General features: G+C 49.2%; 7 protein-coding genes across 7 annotated transcripts; 5 read left to right on the forward strand and 2 right to left on the reverse strand.

Moving 5' to 3' along the window:
* Window positions 1–721: 721 nt before the first annotated feature.
* On the forward strand, window positions 722–4,764 carry MRS44_017650 (uncharacterized protein; the record flags this gene model as incomplete). The annotated part of the gene is made up of 15 exons (XM_065615559.1): window positions 722–907; window positions 968–1,132; window positions 1,191–1,317; window positions 1,356–1,851; window positions 1,903–2,177; window positions 2,240–2,323; window positions 2,482–2,619; window positions 2,673–2,708; window positions 2,768–2,972; window positions 3,025–3,299; window positions 3,354–3,570; window positions 3,623–4,037; window positions 4,090–4,214; window positions 4,272–4,672; window positions 4,727–4,764. 15 exons carry the CDS (start codon window positions 722–724, stop codon window positions 4,762–4,764), a joined length of 3,183 nt encoding a protein of 1,060 aa, XP_065471631.1.
* Window positions 4,765–5,115: 351 nt separating this feature from the next.
* On the reverse strand, window positions 5,116–6,688 carry MRS44_017651 (uncharacterized protein; the record flags this gene model as incomplete). Its single annotated transcript, XM_065615560.1, has 4 exons — window positions 5,116–5,730; window positions 5,778–5,906; window positions 6,211–6,574; window positions 6,681–6,688. 4 exons carry the CDS (start codon window positions 6,686–6,688, stop codon window positions 5,116–5,118), a joined length of 1,116 nt encoding a protein of 371 aa, XP_065471632.1.
* Window positions 6,689–7,284: 596 nt separating this feature from the next.
* On the forward strand, window positions 7,285–9,681 carry MRS44_017652 (uncharacterized protein; the record flags this gene model as incomplete). Its single annotated transcript, XM_065615561.1, has 4 exons — window positions 7,285–7,339; window positions 7,391–8,178; window positions 8,236–8,952; window positions 9,022–9,681. 4 exons carry the CDS (start codon window positions 7,285–7,287, stop codon window positions 9,679–9,681), a joined length of 2,220 nt encoding a protein of 739 aa, XP_065471633.1.
* A 236-nt stretch (window positions 9,682–9,917) lies between these two features.
* Window positions 9,918–11,264, reverse strand: MRS44_017653 (uncharacterized protein; the record flags this gene model as incomplete). Its single annotated transcript, XM_065615562.1, has 4 exons — window positions 9,918–9,989; window positions 10,039–10,209; window positions 10,337–10,677; window positions 10,760–11,264. The coding sequence occupies 4 exons, from the start codon at window positions 11,262–11,264 to the stop codon at window positions 9,918–9,920; spliced, it is 1,089 nt and encodes a 362-aa protein (XP_065471634.1).
* A 742-nt stretch (window positions 11,265–12,006) lies between these two features.
* On the forward strand, window positions 12,007–12,429 carry MRS44_017654 (uncharacterized protein; the record flags this gene model as incomplete). Its single annotated transcript, XM_065615563.1, has 2 exons — window positions 12,007–12,350; window positions 12,402–12,429. The coding sequence occupies 2 exons, from the start codon at window positions 12,007–12,009 to the stop codon at window positions 12,427–12,429; spliced, it is 372 nt and encodes a 123-aa protein (XP_065471635.1).
* A 6,237-nt stretch (window positions 12,430–18,666) lies between these two features.
* MRS44_017655 (uncharacterized protein) lies at window positions 18,667–19,509 on the forward strand (the record flags this gene model as incomplete). Its single annotated transcript, XM_065615564.1, has 2 exons — window positions 18,667–18,883; window positions 18,938–19,509. The coding sequence occupies 2 exons, from the start codon at window positions 18,667–18,669 to the stop codon at window positions 19,507–19,509; spliced, it is 789 nt and encodes a 262-aa protein (XP_065471636.1).
* A 267-nt stretch (window positions 19,510–19,776) lies between these two features.
* On the forward strand, window positions 19,777–20,316 carry MRS44_017656 (uncharacterized protein; the record flags this gene model as incomplete). Its single annotated transcript, XM_065615565.1, has 3 exons — window positions 19,777–19,894; window positions 19,981–20,227; window positions 20,271–20,316. 3 exons carry the CDS (start codon window positions 19,777–19,779, stop codon window positions 20,314–20,316), a joined length of 411 nt encoding a protein of 136 aa, XP_065471637.1.
* Between the last annotated feature and the right edge of the window lie 137 nt (window positions 20,317–20,453).

Genomic DNA, 20,453 nt, shown 5'->3' on the forward strand with positions numbered 1-20,453 from the left:
TTGTGGGCTTGAAGTCATTGTGCACGATTGTTGTCACACACATGGCCATTCACGATCATTATTGGCTAGAGGAGTTCGAAGAAAACAACATCCTTCCCCTCTATTCTCTGAATTCTCTTGCCCTTGCTCTAGGAAAATTTCGATTCACATGTCTGCCGAGGCGAACTTTAAATAAAATTGTGACTCTCGACTTGCATCGATGCATGTACTGTAACCACGGCAATGCAATACGAGGAATAGACTTTAGGCATACGATGGCCCTCAACTATGTGAGTCGAAGTTGAGATGATACGCGGCTCGGACCACAGTCAGCCTTATAAAAAGGCTACACAATGTCGGGTTCTGGAAGTATCATCATCAGTCGGACAGAAAGTTAGACCATGGCGTAGTGAATCTCCCTGAGATTATGTTTGGCCAAGCCTGGACAGATGCCCTAGAATCCATTAGATTGGTCAATTTAGAGGGCATTTCCTTCCGCTGAAAGATTAGATTTGACATGTGAAACAAAAACAGGTCTGGTAGGAAGGTATGATGATTTCATGATGGAGACCTCAACCGGCATCTCCACTGCCGCGCATCGCTTGCTCGTGAATTCATGTGAATTTATGTATTTATTTCTCCCGGAGCTTTCGCACCTGGTATAAAAAACACACCTTGGACTTGAACCGCGATATTCTATCATCTGAATAGCAACCCCCAAAAAGCATCTAATATCGACATCATGGCCGCAAACAAAAGCGAGCCCGGCAACGCAAGAGACGTACAGGCGAACTTGGCCGATCTCCTCAGTGAAGTTCGCCGCGATATCCTCAGTCAGGCTGGCCGCCTCCTGCCGGATTTGCGTATTCTTCATGGCGGGACGGAGGCAGCCTTAGCCGGTGGCATAGTAGATGATCGCGAGTACTTCGTACGTGTCACTGGTCTAGTTATGTCATTGAACTAAAGAGTACTGACCTTTTGTAATAAGGTCGAAAACATCATGCAGCTCGCAACGTCGCTACCCAATGGCTCTAGTGTTAGGAATGACCTCAACGCCGCGTTTATTAACAGGTTGTGGAACAACCTTCGACACCCGCCCCTTTCGTACTTGGGCGACGAGTTTAGGTACCGTACCGCGGACGGGTCGAATAACGTAAGGCCAAGCCACCCTTCGGCTGATACATCCAGAACTTGACTCATTAATTCTGTAGAACATTTTATACCCTCACCTCGGCGCGGCGGGAAGTCACTACGCCCGAAGCGTGGTGTCCAAGCACACACGGACTTCTATCCTTCCTGACCCATCTCTTATTTTTGATAGTCAGCCGTATTCCCCAGGTAAATATAATTTCTGAACGGAGACTCACGTGTCGTAGGTCTCTTGGCCCGAAACGGCACTGTAAGGGAGAGTCCCAGCAAAGTATCAAGCTGTCTCTTCTACCTTGCAACCGTCATAATCCATGGTACGTACAAACATGAAACTATTGGTGAGATTAATAAACGACAGGCTGACACACTCACATATCTCTTCCACACCGATGAGGGAGACATGAACAAGTTAAGGAACTCGTCATATCTTGATTTGTCACCTCTCTACGGAAAAAACACGGAAGAGCAAACCAAGGTCCGGACTTTCAAGGATGGGCGCCTAAAGAATGATGCCTTTTCCGAGGACAGACTCCTTACGCAACCTCCTGGTGTTTGCGCTCTGATGATCGCCTTCAATCGTTTCCACAACTACATAGTTGGAGAATTGGCAACCATCAACGAGGACGGGCGTTTCAGCCTGGCTGACGGCGTGACACCTGGCCATACAGACTACGACGAAGCACTGCGGAAGCGCGACAATGATCTGTTCCAGACAGGGAGACTGTAGGTTCCCCACTCCGAACTAAGGGATGTATTCAGCTAATGTCTCTGCAGTGTCACATGTGGTCTCTACGTGAATATGATCCTGTCAGACTACCTCCGCACTATTCTCAATCTCAACCGCAATCCCGTTCCTTCTGATTGGAAACTGGACCCTCGAGAGGATTCCAGTCAAGTCTTCGATTCACAGGGGACTCCACGGGGAATCGGGAACCAGGTAAGCGTCGAATTTAACATGATATACAGGTGGCACAGCGCTGTGAGCAGGCAAGACGAAGCGTGGGCGAATGACTTTTTCAAAGAAGTATTCGGTCCCCATGCTAATCCTGGTAAAGCATTTGCAGCTCCACAAAGAATCCTCGCTATAATACTGACCACATACATCCTTAAGATACCATGTCCACCGACGAATTCCTGCAAGGCATCCGCAAATGGAGCTCTAGTCTGCCAGGGGATCCGGAGAAGTGGACCTTCGGTGGCCTTACGCGGCTAGAAGATGGGACATTTCCGGATGCCGAGTTGGTTCGGCTCCTGCAAGAAGGAACTGAGAATGTTGCCGGCATGTATTCCTGCAATGAGCTTTATTGCCGCCGACCAGTCAAGCGTACTTACAAGTATCTCTTTTCATTCTAGGAGCCTTTGGAGCTAGAAATATTCCCCGTGTTCTCAAGGCCGTGGAAGTCTACGGGATACAGCAAGGACGTCAATGGGGTTTGGCGACGTTGAACGAATTCAGGCTGTTCTTCAAGCTGAAGCCATACACCACTTTTAGTAAGTCCGCAACCATGCGTATACTGGCGATAACTCGTGCTGACTCTCCCTAGCGGACATTAACCCGGATCCGTCTGTGGCTGAAGCGCGTAAGACAACGATCTGTAGGCCGTGTGGTTGGTGGGACGGTGCTAACTTCACGAAACAGTCGAGGCGATGTACGGACACCCAGACAATGTCGAACTCTATCCAGGGCTTCTAGCCGAAGAGACCAAGAAACCCATGGTTCCGGGCTCTGGATTGTGTCCAGGATTCACTACCTCCTTTGCAATCCTGTCCGATGCTGTTGCACTCGTCCGCGGAGATAGGTTTTTCACGGTTGACTACAGCCCCTCAAACCTAACCAGCTTTGGGTAAGACACCTCGTTTGAACTTATCATGTGCACTGCCCTGAAATCGAAACAGCTATACAGAAGTTAGCTCTGACTTTGACGTTGCTGGCGGCGGAGTGATGTATAAGCTGTTGATGCGGGCATTCCCTGGGTGGTACCGCTCAAACAGCGTCTACGCTCTGTATCCCTTCACTGTACCTGAAGCAAACCTTGAAGCCTTCAAGAAGCTCGGTACGTCACAGAACTTTGACTACAGCAAGCCTTCGTTCATTGAGCAGCCGACTCCAATAACTACGTGGCAGGGGGTGGTGGATGTCCTCAGTGACCAGGAGCGCTTTCATGTACCATGTGAGATATCCCCACGCAATTCTAACCTTTCTGGCAAGACTCACAATTCATAAGGGGGAAATCACACTTTCCAACTGACCCACCATGACTACATGCTCAGCGGAGACGCCCTAGCGAACGCCGAACAAAGACAATTTGTCAAACAGTGCCTCTACAGCCCAGAGAAGGGCCTAGAGGAAGTAAGACAGTTTTACGAGTCCATTACTGCCACACTTTTACGCCAGCATGGCCGCAAGATTGGCGAATCCTACCAGGTGGACATAGTAAGGGAGTAAGCATGAGAGTCAGAAGCATCCCGGCCGTTGGGCTAATATTTTCTATAGCATTGGAAACCTTGCCCATGCCCATTTTGTCTCGAGATTCTTTGACATTCCTCTCCAGGAAGATGGGGCAGCATCCGATAGCTACACAGCTAGGGCGCTAAGCGATACGCTCGCTGATCTCTTCGGTTACGTCTTCCTCGACTTAGACACTGCGGCGTCATTTAAGAACCGCCTTATAGCTGCAGCAGGAACCAAAAAGCTTGGCGAGAAGATGCAAAGAACGGTTGGGGGGATCAAAGCGCAAAGTTTCCCTTCCCTACGTCATGTGCTGCGAACGGCCTCCAGTGACGGAGTCCTAGAAAGCTACGGCGAGGAGCTGGTTGAAAGACTGCTCGGGCCCGGAAAAGGCATCGATGAGGCTGTGTGGGCAATTATTCCTACTGCTGCAGCAGCATGTGCTACCCAGGCTCAGGGTGTAAGTAAATGGCTTCTGTGGTGAATGTTCACGGATCTAACTAGATGCCCAGTGGGCTCAGATGATTGATCTGTACTTGTCTGACAAGTACTGCTCTCATTGGCCTGCGATTCAGAAGCTTGCCATGTCGGACGAGCTGGAAGCCTTCGAGAAGCTGAAGAAGTACGCCCTGGAAGGGTACGTGTCTCATTTCCTACTGCCCCATACAACAGGAACAATGCTTACACGCATCAGCTTCCGCCTCTCGACTCCCGCCTTCGGGGTTCTCCGAACCGTGGTTGCAGACAAAATTGACGTACGAGATGGTGCTCGCGTTGTACTTGTGAAGAAGGGCGACTCCATATTCACAGATTTTGTGACCGCCGGTCTGGACCCATCCAAGTTTCCTGATCCATACGACATCAAGTTGGACCGGCCGGATGACCTGTACATCCACCACGGCTGGGGTCCTCATGCATGTCTCGGTCGTCCGATTGTGACCGTTGCCGGTGCTAGTATGCTACGTGTGTGCGCTCGGTTGAGCAATTTGAGAAGAGCGCCAGGCCCCGCTGGGGAGATGAAGAGCAAAACGGTAAATGGCGCGTTCAAGATGTACTTGGCTGAAGACGGGAGCAAGTGGACGCCGTTTCCTGCTTGTGAGTTATCTTGAAACCCTGGAGCGTGATTGGCGTATACTGACACGCTGTTAGCCAAAAAGGTCATCTTCGACAAGACCGCCAAGATGTGAGACGGGGTTAGGAGGTTCAAGCAGTTCCGAACTAGTATGGTAGCACAGCAGCTGGTTTTGCTTGACACGCGGCGAACTGGTTTCTTTCTGCCCTGTCACACTCTGTCATGAACTAAAGTCAGATGATTCATGGCTTTTCGAGTGTATTTCTCTTTATGATCTTAGATTGAATAGTATATCTTTCTCTTGAACCCCCAGGATGGAGTAAAATCTTACGCAAAAGTTTGGAATCACCCCACCCCAATTATACGGCCTCATTTTTCACCCTTCAACAACACTCTGCAATTACACGATAATTAATTATTATATAAAGTCAAAATCTATATAAATTTAAAGCCCTGATTCCGTAGATTAATATTCGGTATACCAACCGCGCGCGCGAATAACTGCGCGTAGCCGACGTTCCATTGAGTTAGTCAGCTTCTCAATCAGGTCTGTAGATAACGCCTCCCACGCTTCTTGTATCCATTTTATCATCAAGGCCGTATCGGCCTCGCTTTCCCCTAGCCTAGTAAATTGAGGGTATAATCTTCTTAATTTGACCTTTAATGCCTTCCAAAGGTGCTCGATGGGGTTTAAATCGGGTGAGTGTGCGGGCCAGTGGATGGGCCGGATGCCATGGAGAAGAAGCCAGTCAAGGGACTGCTTCGATATATGAATACGGACATTATCTTGCTGAAATTGGTCGAATTCATCGAGGAAGGGAAGAAGACCTTCTGTCAATGCCTTGCAATAGCCCCAGCTTGAAAATCCGTTCCGTTTTGCCGTTGGATCCCTCGTCATGACGATGAGATGAGTCTTCTTCCTTCCAACGATACCAGCCCACACCATAATTGACTGACGGGGCTTTCCGTGTGACTGAATATTAACAAGTTCCTTCCGATACTTCTCATCGGGTCGGCGAAAGACCCAGCCGTCAGGGTTATTCGGGGCGTTTTGGATTATACACTCATCGCTGAAGCAAATCTACGTGGAGAGGTCAGCAAGAACGCCATAGCTTTGGGGGTTCCTACCTTGATATAATCATCAAGATGACGGATCCAAAATCGAGCGTATTCTAGTCTCTCTTTCGCGTCTTCTTCTGATAGCTTGATTCGGCTTTTTGACCGCCATTTGCGACGCCAATGGCTACGAAGACGGTTCTGGAGGGTCTTCATACTAACATCTAATTGAAGCTCAATTAATATATCATTCCATGTAAGAGAACGGTGTCGGTTACCATGCACAACCACCCTTTCGACACCCCCACTCTTTCGCCACGCAAAACAAAAAAAGCACCACCAAAAATGAGCAACTTTACTTACACAGAACTTGACCAAAATGATAGATATGCGCAAAATTTTTCGTTTTATAAATAATAAATGCACATATCTATTGAATCCTTGGTCTTTTGATAAGCCGCCCTGATCGCGTGGTTGGTTGATGAGGTATGGTTTCCTCTCTGACCTCAATGACCGAGGCAGCCTCCGATTCTGACTCCGGCTCGCCTGAACGGCCACATTCCACCGCAACAGGCATATTTTGAGTCTCCTCTTCAGATATGGCTTCCCCAGCAGCTAGAGTCTCACCAAGAGTCATAAAACGTTTGTTAGAATTCGGCACCGCCTTCCTCTTCTTCCCTCTCTTCAGGCGAACCAATTCCTCCTCTAGGCTAGCAATCCTCGCAGTATGCGCCGCTACCGTCTGCTGTTGAGCCTCAAACCCCTTGGCTATTACGTTGTACCGTCTTCGTGTCTTTGGCGTCTTGTTCAGCCCAAGATCACGGATTTGACGACTCGTCTGTGGTGTATCGTCCGAGTCAAAGTACGGCCTGGGCAGACATGGCTATATGAATATGCAAATAACGTCTTATATGAATATGCATGAATATATTCATATTCATATCCATACAATATATGAATATAATATGTACTTACGAATCCATATTCATGCATATTCATATAAGGGAGAGGGTCCTGATTGACTCAAACTAGATCTTATCTCTGTGGGAGGTGATAGGTACTAGTCACATCCGGCCTCATTAGCTTAGGCTGCATGTCAGCGTAGGCTGCAGCTCTCGGTATAAACTGCAGGTCTCGAAACAGCCATAAGGTATTTAGAGAGCTACCACCACTCTGTCACAATTTCTGATGGATTTGGGTCATAAGGATAGAAGCTCTTGATTTTTCTATCTGCTGAGTGGAAATAGGTTGGGTTCTTATACCTAAGATGAATTAGGCCTCCGGGGCGTAACGGCCGTTGTGTTGAAAAACTTGCTTTTTGGGAGACATAGGTGATACCAACCTCTGACTGGAAGTCCGGATTTCCGGACTGCCGGTCTGAACAGCCTGGCTGAACAGCTGGAAGACCTTCCTTCCGGTTTGATCAAATGTATGACCCTTTGGTCTGTTGGATGTGACACACTCCGAATACACTTCATGCCAACACCAATCTCTCTACCCGACAATCTCTTGATTAGATCTTAAAGAAAACTCTTCAGTTAACTCATGCCATGCAGTAACAGACTACTTATTAGCATCTATGGCTTCTCAGGCTTCTGAGATCTCAGTCTCATGGACTAATAACGCTTCTATCGGTTCGTTTGCATCGAAACTTTCATGGAATTTCAACGCCTTTTTCTATATAGATTATCCCGATCAACACCTCCAAGTTGAGCTTGGCACAAAGCGCAGAAAGACCAAGGGACATCGTGCTTACGTTTGTCTTCACTGTCAGAATCCTCCATGGTCGAATCGAGTGCCTGGCAACGCTATACACCATGCGGAAACGGCTCACCGAGGCCTTATACGAGCAAGCGAGGCTGCAAATGATACTCCATCTAGTACACTTGCCTCAGGTGTTTCGTCTGGCGCTATCGATTCGTATATTGTCTCTCGTCCTTCGCAGGCTGCTCTCCGCAACTGTTTTAATAAGCAAGCCTATATTGAGGCAGTTGTGGGGCTTCTAACAAGGCGCAGACTGCCATTTTCGGCAGTTGAGTACTCTGAGCTGCGAGATCTGGCTCTGGCATGTAATCCAGCCATCGGGGACCTTCTCATCAACGACCGAAAGCAGGCTATGGGCTATATTAACTCGAACTACTCGTTATACAGCTCACAGCTTGCCGAGAGCCTTCAAACTACGCAGTCGAAGATACACATATCTTCTGATCTCTGGACATCGCCACATCGCCATGGCGTACTCGCTGTATGCGTTCAATGGGTAGATGAGGACTTCAAGCTTCAGAAAGCACTGCTAGGACTGCCAGAGTGCAAATACAGCCATTCTGGTGCTACGCAGGCTGGATTGATCGCCGGTACGCTACGGAAGTTCAATATTACTGCTCAAAACCTCGGCTATTATGTAGGCGATAATGCTACATCAAACGACACCTGTTTAGAGGAGCTATCAAAAATTTTGGAGGTGGAATCTGGTGTAAGTTTAACTCTTGGCCGCTAATGCTGCTGTAGCCTAGGCTAAATTACAGTATAGGTTGAGTACCCTCATAAACGCCGCAGAATCCGCTGCATCGGCCATATTATCAATCTCGCCTTACAAGCATTCCTTCTTGCTCGCTCAAAAGCAGCTCTTAGAGCTGCACTCGAAGCTGCTGCCGATGAGCCCGGTTCAACTATGCTTGAGGAGTTCTCACAGCAATTACATGAGCTGGATCTGGCGGAGATTGCGGCACATTCGGACACCACCACGCAGCAAGAACAACAGCAAGAAGAGCGGCAGGAGCAGCCCACGAGAAGATCTATAAAGGCGAGAGACAAGCGAGCCGCAACTACGCATCAGCAAGCCAGCAACAACGATGAGCGCTTCTCTGGCTGGCAAGGCATTCCAGCACTAGCAAAACTTCACGCACTTGCAATCTATATACGGGGCTCAGCTCTACATAACGATCAGTGGTACGATGCTGTAGGTAAGCAACTAGGTATTGATAATATCACGAGATGGTCCTCATGGCATAGAGTTATCACTATTGCGTTAAACAAGAAGCCACAGATCATCCAGTTTACTGCTGAACATGATAATGATCTCGAAGGCAATACTCTTAGCAGTAGGGATTGGGAAATGCTAGAAAGAACGCTAGAATTCCTTCAACCTTTCTATGAGGCCACATTGGAAGCTGAAGGCGCTATGTCGTCAATCTCACAGTCACTTGAGCTGCTGGACCTTCTCCTAGGACACTGCGAAAAGTGGAAGGTATGCGGCTAAGTTTTACATCTTCCTGCTTTATCTATAGCTTATGCGGCATGCTAATTATCTATTTAGGCCCACTACTCGCAGCCGAGCAATCGCGATGATCGTATAATTCACTCTATCGATATGTGCTGGTTTATACTCGATAAGTATTACACTATGACCGAGGATGTCCCCGTATATGCCGCCGCCCTCCTTCTCGATCCTTCTAAACGCAAGAGCTATATCGAAGAATGTTGGCCCGAGGAATGGCACGAGGGCGCGTTTGCCGCCGCCCGTAGTCTCTGGAAGGAAGAGTACAATCACGATGTCGAGATACAGCTCTCAGAGCAATCCTTGGCTGCGCCTACTTTATTAAAGCGAAAGAAGGATACGATGCTCTCAAAGATGCGCTTAGAACTGCGAAATAAGACGATGGCGAGAGCACGGGGCAAGGATGATTTCGATAGCTTTATCTCAGAGGCTCCTATCGCACTTGCAGAGGGTACTACGCCCCTTCAATGGTGGTGTAGCGAGGACGTTCGTACAGCGTACCCACGGCTTAGCCGTATGGCTATCGATATCCTGTCTGTACCAGCAGAATCAGCAGAGCCAGAGCGGACCTTTTCGGGGGCCAGGCGCACAGCTAGATGGGATAGGCTACGATTGCTGATTGGGAGCATTGAGAAGATTGAGTGTATCGGCAACTGGCTGCGCGAGGGACATATTAGACCGTCAGCTGAGGGGGGATAGGCCTCCCGTGTGATCCAGAGGCTATAGAGGGTGATATTTAATAGTGTACAGGTCAAACGGGGGCGATTGAGAAGTTTTCGGGCTATATAGCTACATCAATGGGTTCCTCTCACTTTACTGCGGTAGCTTGGCATCACGTGAGCCCTTATATGAATATGCATGAATATGTTATATGAATATGTGTTCTGCAAGATAAGTTGAATATAATATGAATATGAGAAAATCAGCGTGAATATTCATATAGCCATGTATGGGCCTGGGTTCGGGAGTCGCTCTTGGGCTGCCATCTGGCCCATCTTCTTGGATTTCTGGGTGCCGTAGCGCTTTGGCACGTGAGATCGGCCAATTCCCAGTAACCCTCCAGCCAGAGAGTATGTTCTTCTCGGTCATTCCAACTCGACGCGCCTTGGCGTAGGCCCTGATGAAATTAACCTTGTCCATCGGAGTGGAATCAGTCAACGAAGCGAACTTTTCCAATTCTCGTCGATATGCGGCTTTGGAGGCATTGAATACTCCATTATCCAACGGCTGGAGCCCATGAGAGCAGTGTGATGGCAAATAGCAACAATAAACGTTGTTCAAAAAGCACGTGGCCATCCATTCATCCTTCCGTCGCTCAGTAGTGATCTTGGGCTGAAGAGAACGAAGAACATACCGTTGCATGACTCCCATGACCATCTAAAATGATCAGTCTGGCATCAGAGTCGTCGGCAGGCATGGTCTGGGGCAGATAGACTCTTTCAAGCCATTCAACGCCAATGTGGTCGTTAGTCCACCCGTTAGGCGAAGTTATGTAATACCAGTCTGCTATCTTCTTAAATTCTTCAAGAAACCACTGTTTCTGGAGTTCTTTCCCCTTGAAGATTATGCCAGGGATCAAGGCGCGGCCGTCAGCAGTGATAGCCTCGATAAATGAAGTCCAATTCCGAGTCTGTGGTCCCTTGAGAAATGCCTTCCTCTTTGGGTCCGCGCTTCCAACAACCAGGCCGTCTAAGCCTAAATAAAAAGGATTAGTAAGTCAAATTTCAAGCACTGACAAGGTATACAGATAGATGCTTGCCGAAACCAGTCATAATACCCCCTTCGTCAACGTTGACGGTGTTTTCAGGCTTGATCCAGCCATACTGGCCCTCCCTGATATCAAAGTACCAGTGAACTGCCTTGGGTGTGAAAGAGTCGAACCTTTTAGCTTCTTGGCGTCTACCCATCTTGGTCTTGAGGTCTGCACGGCGATTGATAAATCTGGCCACCCAATTGCGTCCTAACTCGGGATGTTCGCCCTGCTGTCTCAACAAGCCCATGACGCAAGCGCGGATCTGATCGTGGGACGGAGCATAGCCTAAGGATTCCTGACGGAGTATCCAGAAAGCCAGTCTGTCCTCTTGATTCTTGGATAAACGTCGGCGAGGCTGAATCTGCTCTTTCACGGCTCCCCGGCCGTTAAGTCTGTCGATGAGAGTCCCTCGGGGCACTCCCCGTCTCTGAGCGGCTTGAGAGGGTGAAAAGCCATTATTAGTAACATCTAATATAGCCTCAGCCATGTCGTCCTCTGTATATTCCCATCGAAGTCGCGAGATAGGCATTTTTTTGTCGCTGTCAAAGACAAAGACCAAAAAACACGAGAAGGAGCGGTGAGCGGCTTGGTGACTGAACTGACAATATTTCAATAGCACGGCCTGCATATATCGCGTACCCCGCACAGCCTTACAGAGTCAAAACAATTACCTCCAATCATTTCTATAATCAATAGAGGTAACTTCTTTTAGGTAGCTATTTATTTTGGCCAACTTTCGTGTAAGTGAAGTTGACGAGTTTTGGTGGTGCTTTTTTTTTTTTGCCTGGCGAAAGAGTGGGGTTGGCGAAAGAGTGGTTGTGCATGGTAGATGCCATAAGCGCTACGTGTTATGTGGCCCCGTACTTTCGTCAACCTTGGCGTGCCCCGTTGTGAATTACCTAGGTATTTAATGGGCTATATAGAGTATGTTCATTCATTGGCCATGTGGATCGTGGCTGCTTACTGAAGTTTCTCGTCAGAGTAGGCTTCTTCCGCTTTACCTCAATGCAGGCCCACATCTTGGCGAAGTGCCAGGCACCAGGGGATTCGGTAAAGATAGGATGAAGAGGCTGGTCTCGTATTGGCTAGTCTGTGATCCGCTTGGCGGAAAGCCTGCCCGCATCCGCCGTAGTTGAGCTCTCGTAGAGAGGCACTCTCATTTACAGACATATAAAGGGGACCAGAAGACCTCTTTCTTCCCATTCCTCATCAACTCACTCAATCACTCTCAGCACAACAAAACCTGCCTCCAAAGACTCGATTTGCCCACCATGCATTTCTCCACCATCATCTTCTCTTTTCTCCCCATTGCGGCTGTCTCCAACGCAGCCTGCCACAACTCCGGCGCAACCTGGGGCGGCAACATTCCCCAGGTCCAGAACATCCTGCGCAACGAGGTCTGCCGCTCCGACAGACTCGCAGGATCCTTCAGCGCCAGCCAGAAGAAGACCCGCTGTGTCCAGATCGGCAACGGTCTCCACGTCGACTTTGAAGTCAAGCGCGTTGCCAAGAGCGCTGCGACCCTGACCAACGGAGACTGCTACTTCTACCTCAACACTGAGGTCGAGGGCTGCTCCAAGGGCGGACGACGAACTTATGATAACTGGGAGTTCAGGTTTGTAGTTGCCTTCTGCTTGTTCTTGGATTGCATGCTAACAAGATGCAGCGCTGACCCCAACTCGGGTCCTTGCTAAGTCATCCACGACTTGCGAGGGGGTCGTGATATCGCCAGAATAGCAAGACTGGTCGGATTAAGTCGTCCAGAGAGGGGTTTGGTGCAACTAAATTCCCATCAACTGGGCTCGGGCTTGTGAGGTGAAAGCGAATCGTGACAACCAATTCTTGAACATATCTTTCTGGGAGAAATGTGGCCTAGTCTCCATCTCCAAAGTAGGTACTTAGTTATAGGGTAGAAATGTACTGGTCCCATGATGGGCCCAATGTTTGCAGGGGTACTCAAATACCTAGCAATGGTCTCTCTTGATGTTATTCGTCCTCGTTTCTCAGTGGCGACAGCAAATGCAACGTGAAAACACAGTGAGTGCCAACAAGAACACGGCTCTTGGAAAAGGCGCCGTGGATTTATAGAGTTATGAGGTTCTAGGCATTCACGTATATAAACTTAAACTAAAAACGAAGCATGGAACAAATAGAGAGAGAATCAAAAGCAGATAAGATATGTATGACGAAATAAAGGCTACTTATCACAACACCTCCCCAATAACAAGTCTTGACTACATAACCCAGTATATAAGGGGGAGCCTGAAGCTAGTATCTGCAACTTGAAGACATCCTCCCGTTCTACAATAGTGTGATCATCTCAACCACGCCGTATCCCACCCTTTGCCCGAGAAATCTACCTTTGACTGTGACGAAGCCGGCATAGACAGTCTCCAATAGCCCTGGGGCCATATATCTCCTGGTCCGGTCTGGCGGATGCAATAAACAGTCTATCACCATTCTCAAATTCAAGTCTCCATCGGAGTGGGTATGAGATGTTTGTGTTTGAGGATGTCCAGACCTGCGTATTTGGATATGATATATCGATATCAACTGTGCTATCTGGATATATCGATATTGAATGGACTTCCGGACTCGAGGCGGAAGGCGGCTCCTCCACACATGTCTGTGCTGTGTTGCTCGCGCAGTCTCAAAATTGCATCCTTCAGGGAAGCCACCTCTTCCTCGCATCTTTCAAGGCTGGCCAAATGCTTCCATTCACGAAGCCGAGCCATTCTTTCGGTCGTCCTTTCAATCCGATTTTCCTTCTTCGTCACTTGAACGCATACTTTGCATTTTTTTGCTTCGTCCTGCCGCTCATACACGAGCTTCAATCCGCAGGTCTCTCCAATGCGGTACTCTTTGTTGCATTGTTGACGAAACCTGCCCCACTTCCAATTGCCGCATGCCCAGACAACCTGGTCGAAGTAACACAGCATGAAACCGGGTGAGGTAAAATGAACAGAAGAAGATTTTAGCCTGGAATGGGAGTCTTTTGAGCCTGGCTGCTGGGGCTCTTTGCTTATCTACTCAACCAAAAGCTATTGATTAAGTCTTTTCGAAATCTCATGATGACTCCGTTCGGTGGGCGCGAAAGTCAATTTCGCACTCTTTAGCTGATCAACAGGGAATGCTGTTACTGGCTGCCTGTCGTATGAGAATCACACACAGACCCGCCAATCATCAACGATGTCTTCGCCAACCGACGAGCAGGGGGAAACCAACAGAACGTAGCAGTGGCAACATCATCGCACGTAATCGTCGAGTCGGACGAAAGGAAACTATGCCCCCGCTCTTATCACGTCGGTGCCTGCTTGCTTCATCTTTGGCCATGGCGCACTCGCCCACTTGTACGAGAGACGAGAATTGTTCCGTTCACTTTACTCGGCAGTTGGCGCCCTGAACCTTGCTAAGCCGGGTAAAGGTTCTTCGGTACCAGAATTGCACTCTGCCCACTCCCGACACTCTCGGCTTGGCAAGTGAGGTAGCCCGACGAGCCATTGTTGGCTTGGCTTGATGATTTTGGGGGTGGGGCGGAACGTGATCCGGAGCATTGGCGAATCAGGAAGGAACCCGCATACAGCTAGCCACAGATCGGGATAGTAGGCCCGATACAACCCGCCGATTGTCACAGTGTGGTTTAAGATGCGGAACCTTTGCAAAACTTGGCCGAGGCCCATATAAGCTGCTTATGCTACTGGACAGCAGCTACCACACCAATCCCGACACAACGGTACGCTAGCGGCGTCGCCAATTTGTGCGCCAGGTCAGCCATACACTGCTGTATCTAGCTTCAAAGATTGCTAGAACCAACAGATACGAGAGACCTAACCCAGAACTATCTGAAACATTATTTAACCCTGGATGACGTCAGTTCCCACTTTTTGACGAGGCATGACTATTCCATTACACAGCACAAATCCCTAAAAAAGGGGGACCCTCAGGTGTGCTCGAAGCAACACCTAGCGAGAATTCATAAGGTTACCCACACCTACCTTCTAAAAGCTGTTGTGTGGGTGGGTCTGTTCAAGCGCTTACGAAGAGAGCTGTGGGTCCGGGTTACCGGGGAGAAGTTCCGAGTCACACAGCCTAGACGTTGGACATGTCATGGGCCAGGTGTTGGGGTGCCCTCTTCTCTCTTTCCTCTTTTCATCCCTCCCTGCGATTGTCGACAGTAATTCATTTGAAGGCCCAGTTGCGCGTAGCGAGGAGAAAAGGTCGTTTCACCACTCACTTTCTAGGTTACAAGACTTTTGACGCCCAGGCCATGACAATTCATCAGCGATACCACATTTTCACGAGGCAAGTCGACCGAGTACGAAGAAAATGGCTCGATACGAGTGATATGATCACGAGCTGACATCCAAAATTTCACCACTCTGAGCTACTGTATTGAAAATAAGTGCGCTTATTACGAGATCACCAGTTCTTAGCTATGTGTGACGCGAGGGGAACTGGACTTATTGTTCACAATCTGAGGCGATGGCTTACCGACTTGCATAGATAAATTATCCGTGATCCAGGACGAACCACGTGTGATCCATGATGACCGCCACCGGCCTTAACAACTATTCAGCAAAGTCCTTGCCTACTGAAGCATGCACAGTGGAAGAACGGCACATTTCCTATATCATACGGCGTGAGTGAGGCTTGGGCACCCACTCAAGCATGCAGAGTTGAAATGCGCAGCACCCACTTCTGCTCCAACCACGGCCCTTAGATTTCTACACCCCATTTCGCTTCCAGAAATGCGCCGCACGTCGAAATGCCGCGCGTTGCTTACACCAGGGCCCGTGCCAACATGTAGAGTTCATATTAGGTAAGTTGAGCAACTTTACAGGAGACACAAACCGCTTGCCAAAGGTGTCTTGAGGAACGAGGTTTGATATAGGATAGTCATAGAGAAGAGCTTGCTACGTATTTCCAAATGGCACTTATCCAGCAGTTTCACTATCGCCGCCATGTTGAGGTGGTGTCTCTGTCATGTGACTAGTGATGCAGCCTACGAAGGCCGAAATAGACGGTTTCTCCAGCGAACAGAGAGAGAGAAAAGTGGAAGTTTATTGGGGCGAACGGATTGGGTGATCCTCAATCGCAGTCTCAGCACGGCGGCTACTTTAGACAAGTAGGCCGAAGGCCGTTTTAGTCCGCCGTCTCAAAGGAGGATACAGGGTCTGCCGAAGTCCAATTTACACCGTCACACAAGAAGATACCTACCTAGTCCAGCGTTTCGCCTCATTGTCAAGTGTCCTAAAATGACTGGCGATTTCATTATATATACCTTCTCGGGCCTGCCTCTAACATTCGCTGCCTCTACTCGGAGTGTATCCAAGGATGAATGTGGATTCATCGTGATTTCGAATTGAGGACATGTCAAATGACTTCTCTCCAGTTTGACTAGCTGAATGGTGGAAGCATACTAATCAACAATAAGCGAAGTCTTGCCTTGATTCCCTGGTACTGCGGGTGAGGTAAAAGCGACAAAAACCTTTGGCTTCTCAGGAGCACACGCTTCTCGTTCAGTCCGCTCTGGTGATTGAGGCTATAGGATGAGCCTTCCAGTTCACTCACGATATGGGTAAGATCCTGTGCTTACCACCTGGTGCAGTTGGGGAGCAGAGTGTGGGAATCGCTTGCTTTATCTTCGAGACGCATGCGCCTTGTATTCTTTCACACTCAGCAGTTTTATTTTATTTTATTTTATTTTATTTTATTTTATTTTATTTCATTTCTCGCCTTTCATCGTTAGAAACACAACCGTTTCTCGGCCCTCGTCCAGGGGGGTCCCAGCTTTCATTGCCACCGTTTGCGAAAGCGAAAGGGGACAATGCACCCGAGAGGACACTCCTTTTTCTTGGTCAGCGGTGAAGTGCCATGGCTCGGAACAAAATATGCATAATCCCAATGCACACGCCAATAAGGCAAAAAAAGACTATAGGATGCCTTACCAAGCCCCTGCCACCGTTGCCGCCGGGGCGGCTTGCTTCGTTCATGAACTTTCTGCAACCTTAACAATCTAAGCATCGATCTACAAAGTGGCAAGAGTAAGTAGACCACACCAAGTTCCCCCAGCAAACCTGAGTAGGAAAAGTTCAAATCAGTTGCTGTGGCAGCCTCTTCGAAACTGGAAAGTTCTACCCTGTATCAAAGATGCTGTTCAATACCGGTACCTGTCCGTCTTCCTGTGAGTCTTCCGACCCTACTAGATGACAGAACTCATGACCGGATCGTCTCCATTTGAGCATTTCGACTGAAATTTCGGATATAGGTGCGTAGATAGATCTGAGAAGCCGATCGGCCTCGTGTTTCAAGACGCTCTCATGGAAGGTACTATTAGGCAGCAGCAGGATCATGTACCTGCACCGTGGAGTAAGCTCCGAGAAAGCGCAAAATGCTCGCCTTCATTTCATGCAGCCCGCTCATTGGATCAATAGTGAGTTCCTGACGACCCAGGCTTCCGGATGATAGGCCAAAGGCAGTAAGAACCCATGACCCGGATATAATAACATTTATATTCTGCATCACGTTTCGAACGCTTACGTGCTTTAGGAAGCGACAAAGAGGGCCTCCCAATATCACGCGGCGATCAGTCGATGGGAAAACACGATTCTAATAACTTTCAGCAGCTTGCAAGAGGTACTGACCGGGGCTCAATGTTGGACTTGCCCACGCTGGAATCGTAGTCGGTTCGATAAGTTCGATATTACCGCATGCTGATGACTCAATACCCGCAGATGATTGTAGGGCTATTCCCAGCAATCACGTATATCGTCGTTCAGACAGCCCAGGTCCCTTGGCTGACAGAAGCTGCAGAATGAGCTTTTCGAGCAAAGGACACGGAATGCGTAGCTGATCATACGCAACGGGCCTCGAAGTCAAAGTGCTCGTGCGAGCCAGGTCAAGCACCCGCTGCATATTTATGCTAGTATTGAACCGATTGACGGCAATCGAGGACTTATCAGGCAACGATTGTTTGGCGGACACAATAATTAGACAGCGAGGCTAGCAAGCCTACGCACTCTCGGGTAAGTCCCTAGTTCGAGCGGGACGTGAAAGTGATCAAGATACCTACAATGATCTACAAGAACAGTACAGATTGAGAGAAAAGTTTGTCCGCCTGGATTTCCGTCCATCCCAACCCCTGACTGTCTTGTCACAGGATTCTTTTTTTTTCATCTTTTTTTTTCACTCTAACTGTGCTCGAAAAGCATGACGTCTCCGAAGCCTGGATTAACCCTATCTCCTGAGTGCGTGTAGACCTCCACTGTGGTTACTGCAGGGGTAGTAGGCCAATCGGAGAGCTTGACAACCGCAGTACCTTCCTCTAGCCTACGTTTTGGTTAAGAATAAAGTATACTCATGATAAGATCTTAGCGATAAGCTGCCCATGACCACCTAAAATCGACGCTAATTGTTAAAGGACTAACACTGGGGCGAGTTACTTTGCGGAGGTCTACACGCACTCGGGAGATGGGGATCTCCTGCGGGAAGGTTACTGACATTGTCTCAGACTGGGAATATCCCATAGCTGCCGACTGCGACGACTAAGACTGGGCTGGTAAGAAGTACGTGGCTCGAATGAAAGAGCTGTGAGTGGCCATTAACGCCAGCGGTGGCGAATCCATTGTCACTCTTAATGCACCCTCTTTACTGGAACCATGGAGCCACTCCATTGACAAATGGAACCGTATCTGTCACCACTTCCTGGCCAATAGAGATCATGGAATACTGGACGAAACCGGCAGATCTTCCTGCCGGCATTTGGACGAGGCTGCCGCTGCCTGATACCGTACATGGGCTACAGTGGCCACTGCCGGATCTCGTGAGTTCAAGAATGGGCGAAACAGATGCATCATGTTCGCTCATTTCTCTCTCTACTTAGATTCTACGGCGCCGAGTCATCCTAGATGAGGATCGATTATCCCAGCAAAATGGGTCATAGTTTGATGATCTTGGATACCGATCTCGGTACCCTTGATCTCGAAGTTCTGAGGGCTATATCCAAGGGCGAGCATACTGGGGGCACCAAAGCTCCTTTCTCACTGGTCGACCAGGAGCGGTTCTTCCCCGTTGAAATGCTCCCCCCTAAGAATGCAGAGACCAGCTACGCTCACACCAACTTTGGCAGCGATGCCAATGCCGACGAGAGTAGTCCCAATTAGACTGGTTTTCTGTTTCGTCCTCGCCACCTGTGACTCGCAGCGGTTATGTCGCTCAAGAAGCGTGAGGACGAGCCTGAGCCTCTGGCCTTCCTTGACTGCCGTCCGAACGTGCTTGACCAGTCCAAGAACGACACCCGTACAGCCAGAGTTGTGTGTCTAAGCAAGGACGTCAAGATCGCTTCTGGGTCATGGAGCAGGGTGTTAAGGACACCGCTGTTGGGATGCCCAGTCATGTTAATGGAACACATCGAACTCTGTTTCCTGGCCAATCTTGCTGACATATACTTGCACAGTGCGCTCCCAACCCCTTGCCCAAGTTATTTCCTGAAAGAATCCGAAAGTCGACAACTTATCAATCAGCCTCCGCCTGTTCTGCTTTTACTAGACCCTTTTGCAGATCAAGGCGTGCCATCTGTTGACCTACCCAGAGCTGCTGCGTCAGAGGTCCTTGACTTCGCCTTCGATACGAACCTGCACCGCACACAACGGCAATCCGGAGAAACACAAGGTAAGGTCTGCATCGACTACTCCGGGGCCGGAGGCTGCCCTAACACCACTGTCGACTCTCCGGGCATCCAATCGGGTGATTCTTTGCGCCGCAGGGATTCCTAGTTGAGAGCTGGACCGATTGACGAGACATGTACAAAATGCCGAAATGCACAAGAGCGTAGGTGAAAGTACCTTGACGAAGTTGAGACTCCCCTCTTCGGGACGCAGTGGGACCACGAACTTGACTTTGGAGCCCGTGTTAACGGTAAATTCAGAACCGAAGACACCTATAGCTTCTCCATGATTTTAAGTCGTAAGCCCCATGGCGCAGTCTGTCTGCTCGCTCTTGTGCAAACATGAATGGGATCTAGTAGGACAACACAGGTCTCAATGGACAACGTGTTCAAAAGTGAACAAGCCAACAGCTGGCTCAACGTAGAGGGAGAACGTGAGCTAGCCTCTTCCATCGGAGGCCTCGGCGACGTTGACTTTGACAACGCCAATAGGGGTAACCCAGCCTACACCAAAGTCAAGCCCACCAAACCCGAGAGGCACATGGTGAACCCGTCCGGAAACACTAGAATGACTTTCCAGCCGCAGGGAAAGTCAACTCCATGCTCGCATTCTTCAACGACACCGATAGGGGTGCCAGCGAGCACAGCGCGCCCTACTTTGACGGAAAGCTCAGCACCCGCGTCAAGCTGGACTTTGGAGGCTTTGGTCTGAAATTCCCGCTTAACCTAGAAGATAATCTGGGCACTAGGAACGCCGAGCGTGACGACAACAAGGTTTCCATGGATAACGATCACGCCATCTACAACTCCAGGGGCGACGGTGGCAGGTTTGTGCGGAGCACTTCAAATCCGGTCTCACGGTCGACCCAGGCTTGTTCGCTGCCCTTCGCCTGTTCGAGGTTCCCATTTTCGATAGAAGTGCTCTTGTGGTATAGTGAAGGTTTGCTGAATGGAACAGAAATCGATGAACTACAGCGCGTTCACGGAATGGGCCTTCTTTCCCTCCTCAGACCTTGCCCCTGCGGCGTGCTCGAACATTACCGTCACCGTAGG

Source organism: Fusarium solani (assembly GCF_023522795.1).
Source record: "Fusarium solani strain SB1 chromosome Unknown bctg00000014, whole genome shotgun sequence".
In the NCBI taxonomy this organism is placed as follows: domain Eukaryota; kingdom Fungi; phylum Ascomycota; class Sordariomycetes; order Hypocreales; family Nectriaceae; genus Fusarium; species Fusarium solani.